The 8,241-nt window shown below is 67.3% G+C and overlaps 1 protein-coding gene across 1 annotated transcript; it reads left to right on the top strand.

Moving 5' to 3' along the window:
• The first annotated feature begins 121 nt into the window (after nucleotides 1-121).
• Nucleotides 122-3,011, top strand: RFNG (RFNG O-fucosylpeptide 3-beta-N-acetylglucosaminyltransferase). Its single transcript, XM_023749066.1, has 8 exons — nucleotides 122-149; nucleotides 739-795; nucleotides 889-991; nucleotides 1,064-1,217; nucleotides 1,475-1,563; nucleotides 1,649-1,814; nucleotides 2,233-2,318; nucleotides 2,405-3,011. Exons 1-8 carry the CDS (start codon nucleotides 122-124, stop codon nucleotides 2,508-2,510), a joined length of 789 nt encoding a protein of 262 aa, XP_023604834.1. The 3' UTR covers nucleotides 2,511-3,011.
• Nucleotides 3,012-8,241: the final 5,230 nt, after the last annotated feature.

Below are 8,241 nucleotides of genomic sequence, written 5' to 3'. Positions count from 1 at the left end.
CGTTCTCCGGGTCCCCTGTCCGTTCGGGATCAGTGATCTCCTTCGTGCGTTTCTGACTACAAGCTTGGGAAATCTGGGGTGACTCCCGGCAAGCATCGAGAGAGCCGGGGAAATTTCGAGAATGCGGGTGGACGGCACGGGGGTGCCAGGCCCCTCCTCTCCCCCCGAGACCCACGTCCCGTCAGATTCCGGCTGGAGTCCCGTTTCGAGGGCCCGCCGCAGCCCCTCCATCCCTTGGGCCAGGGACCGGCTTGCACTTCACAATTGTTTTCCTCACAGCTCTCATTTTCACCGATGGGGACGGCCGGGACCTGAAGCTCCAGGGCGGGTGAGTGCCCCCCCCCCCCAGCTGCCCGGGTCCAGGGCTCACGTCCCCCGGCTGCGCCCCAACGGGGTGCCGCCTGCTCAGGGTCCCAGCCTCCCCCAGGCCGCCCCTCCCACGTCCCCCACCGGTCAGGGGGGTCCCAGCTCCGGCCCATTTCCCGGTGGGCGTCCACGCTGGGTGCCAGGCGGGCCCAGGTCAGCAGCCGGGTCAGCCAGTGCGGCCCCACCAGGGCTGTGGTTGGACCCAGCCTGCGGGCCTTGAGCAGAGCCAGGCACCAAACCTGCCGACAGCCACTTTTTAAAATATATGTTTTTATTGGTTTCCGAGAGGGAGAGGGAGAGAGTAGAAGAAACATCCACGGTGAGAGAGTCGTGGGCCGGCTGCCTCCTGCACGCCCCCCACTGCGGATCGAGCCGGCAACCGGGCCTGTGCCCCCGACCCGAATGGAACCGGGACCTCCTGGTTCCTCGGTCGGTGCTCAGCCCCCGGGCCCGACAGCCGCCTTTGGCCCTGACCTCGAGGAGCCTGGTTCCGGCCCTCACACGTCCTGTGCCCCCAACCAGGCAGCCACGTGGTCAACACCAACTGCTCGGCCGCGCACACCCGCCAGGCGCTCTGCTGCAAGATGGCGGTGGAGTACGACCAGTTCATCGAGTCCGGACGCAAGTGTGTGGTGGCCACGCCCCTGGGGAGCCCCGGGCGCCCACCGGCCGGCTGCTGAGACTGCCCCCCTCGCAGGTGGTTCTGCCACGTGGACGACGACAACTACGTGAACCCCGAGGGCCTGATGCAGCTGCTGTCCACCTTCTCGCCCAGCCAGGACGTCTACCTGGGGCGGCCCAGCCTGGACCACCCCATCGAGGCCACCGAGAGGGTCCTAGGAGGGGGAACTGTGAGCACTGGGGCCGGGAGGGGCCGGGCCTGAGCCGCCGGGCGGGGCCTGTCGGGAGCGGGCCGGCCAGGAGGCTCTGTGGGAGGCGCTGGGGCCACGGGCACCCAGGCGGCCACAGCCCTGTGCCCGGTGCCCGGGGGCTCCTGCCGCCTGGACCCGGCGCTGCTCAGGAGCAGCTGATGGTGACACCCGGGGTGTCCAGGCACAGAGACGGGGCGGCGAGCTCTCGCTCTGACTGGCAGCTCCCTCCTCCCCAGGTGACCACGGTCAAGTTCTGGTTCGCGACCGGCGGGGCCGGGTTCTGCCTCAGCAGAGGCCTTGCCCTCAAGATGAGCCCGTGGGCCAGGTGAGGGGCCGCGGGGGCGCCTGCTGCCCGGGGAGGTGGTGCTGAGGGCGGGCAGCACTGACCCCTCCGTCCCCCCGTCCCCCAGCCTGGGCAGCTTCATGAGCACGGCCGAGCGGGTGCGGCTGCCAGACGACTGCACGGTGGGCTACATCGTGGAGGGGCTGCTGGGCGCGCGCCTGCGGCACTGCCCGCTGTTCCACTCCCACCTGGAGAACCTGCGGAGGCTGCCGCCGCGCTCCGTGCTCCAGCAGGTGGGCCCGGGTCCCGGGAGCCTGGGCGGGTGTCGAGGGCCTGGCCGAGAAGCCGTCCCAGCGGAGCCAGGGCTGGGGAGGGAGTGGGAGTGGCCAGGTGGGTCCAGGTGTGGTGGGGCACCCGTTCCCTGTGGGGGCTCGTTTGCAAGGGGCAGCCACTGCTTTCCCTGGTGACGGGGCCGCCGGGCCGCGGGCAGTGGTCTGGGTGGTGATGGGAGTCCCAGGCCAGGTCCCTGGGACAGCAGATGGCTTGGGGCAGGGGACACCAGCTGTCCTCCAGCCGCACCGCTCAGCCCGGCACCCTTCAGCGCTCTCAGACCTGCCCCCGACGCCCGGGGACCAAGGGCCCTCCTGCCCAGACCCTGAGGCGGGTGGGACCCTGGAGGGGACGTACGGAGAGCAAGTCCTCCCCTCCCAGGTGACCTTGAGCTACGGGGGTCCTGAGAACCCCCGGAACGTGGTGAAGGTGGCCGGAGGCTTCAGCCTGCAGCAGGACCCCACGCGGTGAGTGGGCCGGGGGCCTGGGCCGGGGGGAGGAGCTCTGAGCCGCTGCCCTCCCCTCGACCCTGACACCTCACCCCCTTTCTCAGGTTTAAGTCCGTCCACTGCCTTCTCTACCCGGACACGGACTGGTGTCCTGTGACCTCACCTCTAAGTGACCCTCGACCCCTGACCCAGGGGGTGGCTCTCCGATGAAGCCTGTGGCCTCCTGGCCTCAATTGACTCCCCGTAGCCAGGCCGCCGGCCCAGGTGACCGGGCCCTGAGGAGTGGGCTCCCCGAGGCTTTCCCTGCGGGTTCCTGGGGGAGCGGTCCTCCCGCACCTGGCTCCGTGCCCAGCAGGGCTTCTCGGTCTGCGGGGCAGTGGCGCTCGAGGGCTGAGGCCCAGCCAGCCGTGCTCTGGGCGTCTCCACGTGGAGGCCGCGTGTTGGGGGACCCCGCGGGCAGGCCCCTCTCGGGCTCCTCAGCCAGACTCCTTCCTGGGGACCTTGAAGACACCCCTCCACTCTGCCTCAGCCCTCAGTCCTGGACTCTCCCGGCTGCAAGTCCAGGAGACAGGAGCCTGTTGTGGGCTCCCCTTCGCGGGACGGCCTCGCGCTGCCCCCCGCCTGTGCCTTCCCGGTGGTGCAGGGCGCAGCGCGGCCCTCCCTGCCTCTGGCTGTGCTGCTGCAACAAGCGAATAAGAGTTTGTTACTTTCCGTTTGGCTCCTGTCTCAATGGACCGGGCAGCTCCTGGCTCCTCCCGGGAGGCCCCGCCCTGCAGTTCAGCCCACAGGGGGACTGAGCCGCAGCCCCCACCCAGGGCTCTGGCTCCCGGACTTGGACTCCGTGTGTGAGGCTGCGTCTGCAGGCCCCTGGGAGGGGTGGGGCCTCAGGGTGTCAGCTGTGGTCAGGAGGCTGGCTGCCCCCCGAGCTCTGCATCCTTGCCCACCCGCTGCCCTCATCCGGGCGGAGCTGGCGGCTTTTCCCAAGGGCCTCGCCTTCCACTCACCCACACGCCTTGGTGGTCAGAGGAGCACTTCCCAGCCCAGGAGCGCTTGTCCTTGGCAGAGGGGATCTGCCCACAGCCCTCCCCCCTCCTCGCCTCGCCAACCGCCTCAGCCCTCCTATGGGGCGAGTGTGTGGAGACTCGGGCCCCTGCTGCCTGGCCGGACTCAGGAGTGAAGCACAGTTACCGGCCGACCCGGACACGACCAGAAAGGCTGGGCTCACGTTCCAACTCAGGGCCGTGCGCCCACGTGGCTCGAGGAAGGCGCCCAGGGCTCAGCTCCCAGGACCCCTGCTCTGGTCCCAGGAGCCCCAGTGCCCCTCCACACAGGAGGCACTTTGGGCAGAGAGCCCACAGACGCCCCTAGGCAAGCTCTCCCCACCCTGCACGGGGCTCCCCGTGGGGAGTGCAGACCTGGAGTGCCCTGTCCCCCAGGTGGTCAGCTTAGGGCCGTGGCCCCCGCCCACCGCTGGCCACCTGAGACCAGGCCGGGGTCCTGCAGGGTTCTTGGGGAAGCTGCCCTCCACACCCTGGCTCCGTGCCCAGCATCTCGGGCTCTGGGGCAGTGGCACTTGCGGGCTGAGGCCCCCCAGCCTCAGGGAAGACGGGACTGTAGGGTCTCGGGTCTCCGGTCCCCATTGTCCAGAAGAAAACCAACTGTGGTGCGAGGTGTCTCTTCACGTCCTCGCTGGAGGGTGAGGTTTCCTCGGGCCCCGTGGTGACATTCACGGCACCAGGTGCGGTTCTGGCCAGCAGCTCCCGGGAGCCCCAGAGACCAGGGAGCAGCAGCCGTCCAGGGCCCGTCACTTAGAGTCCTGTCAGCTGTCCCCCGTCCCCCGTCCCCCCGAGATCCACCTGTGTGACCAGCACAGGGAGTACGAGGGTTCTGTCCGCCCCTTAGCTGTCCTGCAGGAGGACCCTGAGCAGTGACCAGGACAAAGCCACCCCTGCGGGCCTTTGGAGCTGGGCCAGGAGTAGGGGCTGAAGTGTTCGCCGCTGTCACCTTGACACCCCCCTGCGCCCTCTCCTGCCCCCTCACCTCAGGGTCCTGTGCAGCCGCCATGGCCACAGGTTGGCCGCCCCCTTGTTCCAGGGCGTGCACAAGCCAGCCAGCCAGCCCGCCCCCTGCAGACATGCTGGAGGCATCTCTCTGCAGGTCCCAGGGAACCATGACGGAACCCCTGCCTCCCCGGGGTCAGGAGCACGAGTGACAGAGCAGATGGCGGGTGCGAGGGCCACACCAGGGGCGCAGGAGCCCAGGGGGCGACCCTCAGAGGAGCGCACCCCCAGCTGGGCGGAGAAGCCGAGGTGGAGGGCGAGGCGCCAGCAAGGAGAGCTCAGGGTTCCGGCTGCAACACGGGGCCTGAGTGGGACACGAAGTGACACCTCAGTTGTGTGGGGGGGCAGTGGGGACGGGCGGGGGCCAAGCAGGGCTGGGAGCCGGGCCCTGGGTGGGCGGCCTGGCTGGTGGGGGCTCTGTCCTTCCTGAGGCCCTTGGCCCTGCCCGGCCGCCTGTAGAATGGCCTCTTGCGGGAGCTCCGAGGGCTGGCCCTTCCCTCAGCCCACTTGTCCCTGGGCCTCCCTCCGCCTCCGCCTGCACCTGCTCAGGTGCCCTGAGGGCCTGGCCCGCGGCTTTAGGAAGTTTGCTCAGCACCCCTTCAGGAAAACAACTTCCTCCTGAGGCCTCCAGGGAGGGAATTTGAGCTGAAGGGCCTTTGTCCAGGCCCAGCCCTGCCCTCTCATAGGCCTCCCCTGCTCCCCCGCCCCCGTTCTCTCTCTCTCTCTCTCTCTCTCTCTCTCTCTCTCACACACACACACAGGCACAGGTGTGCGGCAGGCTGAGCATCAGTCCCCACCTCACCCCCTCCTGCCTCCTCCTAGAAAGCCAGGTGGTCCTCACCTGGCCCGCCCGGCACACCTGGTCCCTGCAGCCTCTGCCCGCCCCTCTCCCTGCGGCCAGAGCCTGCGTGCCCACGTGTGGGGTGTGCGTGCCCAGTCCCCTCCCCGAGCAGCCCCAGGCCCCGCGAGCAAGGACGCAGAGCAGCGAGGCGGGGCCTGGGGGGGCGCTGGGGGACTGGTCACCGCGGGGTCCGCTGAGGCCCCAGAGCACCATTCACGGGGCTTGGGGAGGGCGGGGCTGGTGAGAGCAGCTTCTCTCAAGTGTTTGCAACCAGCACGTGAGTGGCGGCTGGCGGGGGGGCTAGGGAGGGGTTGGCGGTTTTTTGCTGTTTTTTTAAGAGAAAATAGCAACTTGTTGCTGGTGCAAAAGGAGTGGGCCCTTGGGGCGGGGCTTTCATGCGCAGGGAGGTTTCTAGGTTTTACATTGAGCCTGCACCCTGCACCCAGTGAAAGCAGCTCGGAGAGGTGGTTCCAGCGCCCGGCTTTCCCCAGCGACACGCCCCGCCCCGCCTGGAGGCTGCGGCCACGCCCCCACAAGACCACGCCCCTGGGCGACAGCCCCGCCCCGCCCCCTCCAGGCCAGGCCCCCCGGCCCTGTCGTCCCCACCCACTGGGTCCTCCGCTGTGCGGGGTCCATTTGCCTAAATAAATAAACGGAGGCCTTTCTCCGGGAACCGGTGGGTGCCCGGGCTCTGGGGGGCACCCCGCGAGGCTGGCCGCAGGGTCGGACTGGGGGGGCTCACATTTCACCTCCATGAAGTTAGAAGGGCCAAGTCCAGAGGCCAGCGGATTCCACCGCGGACCCGCCTGGTGGTCGCAGGAGGGGACCGTCCCGGCGGAGGGCGGCCTGCAGCCACCTGCCCTTCCCTGAGGCCCAGCGTCTGAGATCTGACTGCTGCCCGTTGGAGAGGGCGGAGGGTCTGCGAGCGGGGAGATGCCCTGGAGCCAGGCCACCGCCAGGGAGGATGGGGCCAGCTGGGGGGTGGGTGCCGGGCCAATCTAGTTATGCAGCTTCGCCTTGGGAGAACCCCCCCACACACACACACACACAAGACCACCCCTGAGAGGGCAGCCAAGCTGGGGAGGGTCCCCCGGCTGCTGCCCTGGCCGGGCCCCTAGAGGGCCTTGCTGCCCTGCAGGGTTCCAGCCGTCCTGGCTGGGGCCCCTCGTGGCTGTGCCATCTGGAAGGCCTGTGGGCGAGGCTATAGGATTAAGCCTCGGACTGACCTGTTGGCAAAATCACAAACAAGTCCCAACTTAGAGGGCACAGTCCTCTTAGATAATTAGGCTGGACCTTATAACTCCCTAGACCTTATCTGGGAAGCTAATGGGCTGAGGGAGGTGCAGCAAGTGCTGCCAAAACCAGTGAAACTCACACAAGAACAGTGTAACTCTGGTAACCACTACCTTGTTTACCTCTGACTATAAAATAAAGGCTCAGCTTGCCTCTGGATCTCTCTCTCTGTGGCCTCAGCCAGGCACAGGAAGATCCACGGAGAATAAAGAGAGAACCTGGCTATGCTGATCATCTGAACGCTGTCTCCGTGTCCTTCATTCTTCGCCGACTCCGTCCACACCTTTGGGAACCCCTGGCCCGCTGGGGCTGGACCCCGCAAAGGCCGAGTGTGGATGGAATGAGGCCTGAGCTGGTCAGCCAGGTGGACTAGTGCAGTGTCCAACCTTGGGCAAGGGGGCTGGGGTGGGAGAGCTCAGGGCACAGGGTGGGGGTGGGGGTGGGGGTGCTGCGGACGCTCTGGCCAGTCGGACGGCCTCCCAGAGCAGGGTTTGCACCATCGCTGGCTTGGGTCTGTCTAGCAGGCCCACCAAGGTTCGCGGGACACATGACAGGATGTAGACACCGTTCTGGATAAAGCCCCGCAGGGACCTAAGCCGATGTGCCTTTCTGGAGGCCCAGTTGGCCCTCTCTCGGCCTCTGGCGGGCAGAGGTCAGGGTCCAAGGTTAGGAGCAGAACGCCAGCTGGCGGGGGTGTGGGCTGCACACAGGGCCGGGCCTGACAGGAGGACCCTCCTGGCCTCCCTCCCGGGGCTTCTCGAATCTGCGCCACCTGCTGAGCCTGGCCACCCTCTCCTCCAGCCCGTCCACGACCCTGGGCCCAAAGCCCCAGGTGACCCAGGGTCCTGCGATCACCAATTCCCTCCTCCTGGCCACAGAAGGTCTCAGAGCAGTGGTCCCAGGTTCTCCCACACGACCACAGAACAAAACACCTGCGCACAGCACAGGCCCATCTGTAGCTGACCCTACAGCCTCAGGAGGCAACGCTGGCCCTTGCTGGACACTGTGCACCCCCATGGCCCTTACCTGTTCCTTCCTAGCCGATACAAGCTTTTAAAAAAATAGATGTTTAGATTGATTTTGGAGAGAGAGGAAGGGAGAGGGATAGAGAGAGAAACATCGAGAGATATGGATCCATCGGCTGCCTCCTGCACACCCCATACTGGGGATCGAGCCTGCAACCCGGGCATATGCCCTGACTCGGAATCCAACCGGTGACCTCGGTTCCTGGGTCGATGCTCAATGGCTGAGCCGCACTGGCCGGGCCCATACGAGTTGTTTAAAGTGCTGGTGGCCGCCTGTGGGCTGGCCGGGTGATTTGGGGGTGCAATTCCCTTCGGGGTTAAAGCGAACCTTCAGCGGCATCGGAGTCTTCTCCAGGCTGATTGGTTGTCCAAACTTCCCTCTGGGCACCAGGAGCCCCGCCCCCCAGGTCTGGGGGCGGCGGGCATGCGATCCCTTTCGCCAAACTTTTCTTCTCAGAAACAAAAAGAGAACTATTAGCCGAGTTCCCCACGGTATTCACCGCACCCGGGTCTTTGTGATGCAGTGACCCTCGCGGAGGAAAAGCGCTGGCGGGGACCTGCCAGACCCGGAAGTTGGAAAAACCCTGTCCCCGGGCCTGGCGGGAACCGGGCTGCCCCCCGGGCCGCGCCCCCGCCTTTGGGCCAATCGCCCCGCAGGAGCCGCGACTAGGATGTCCAGGCCCCGCCCCCTCCCGGCTCCGCCCCGCGCCCCGCCCTGCCCC

The sequence above is a fragment of the Myotis lucifugus genome, unplaced genomic scaffold (assembly GCF_000147115.1).
Source record: "Myotis lucifugus unplaced genomic scaffold, Myoluc2.0 scaffold_2619, whole genome shotgun sequence".
Lineage (NCBI taxonomy): Eukaryota > Metazoa > Chordata > Mammalia > Chiroptera > Vespertilionidae > Myotis > Myotis lucifugus.
Note: the sequence above shows the minus strand (reverse complement) of the source record. Positions and strands in the feature narration are given on the sequence as shown.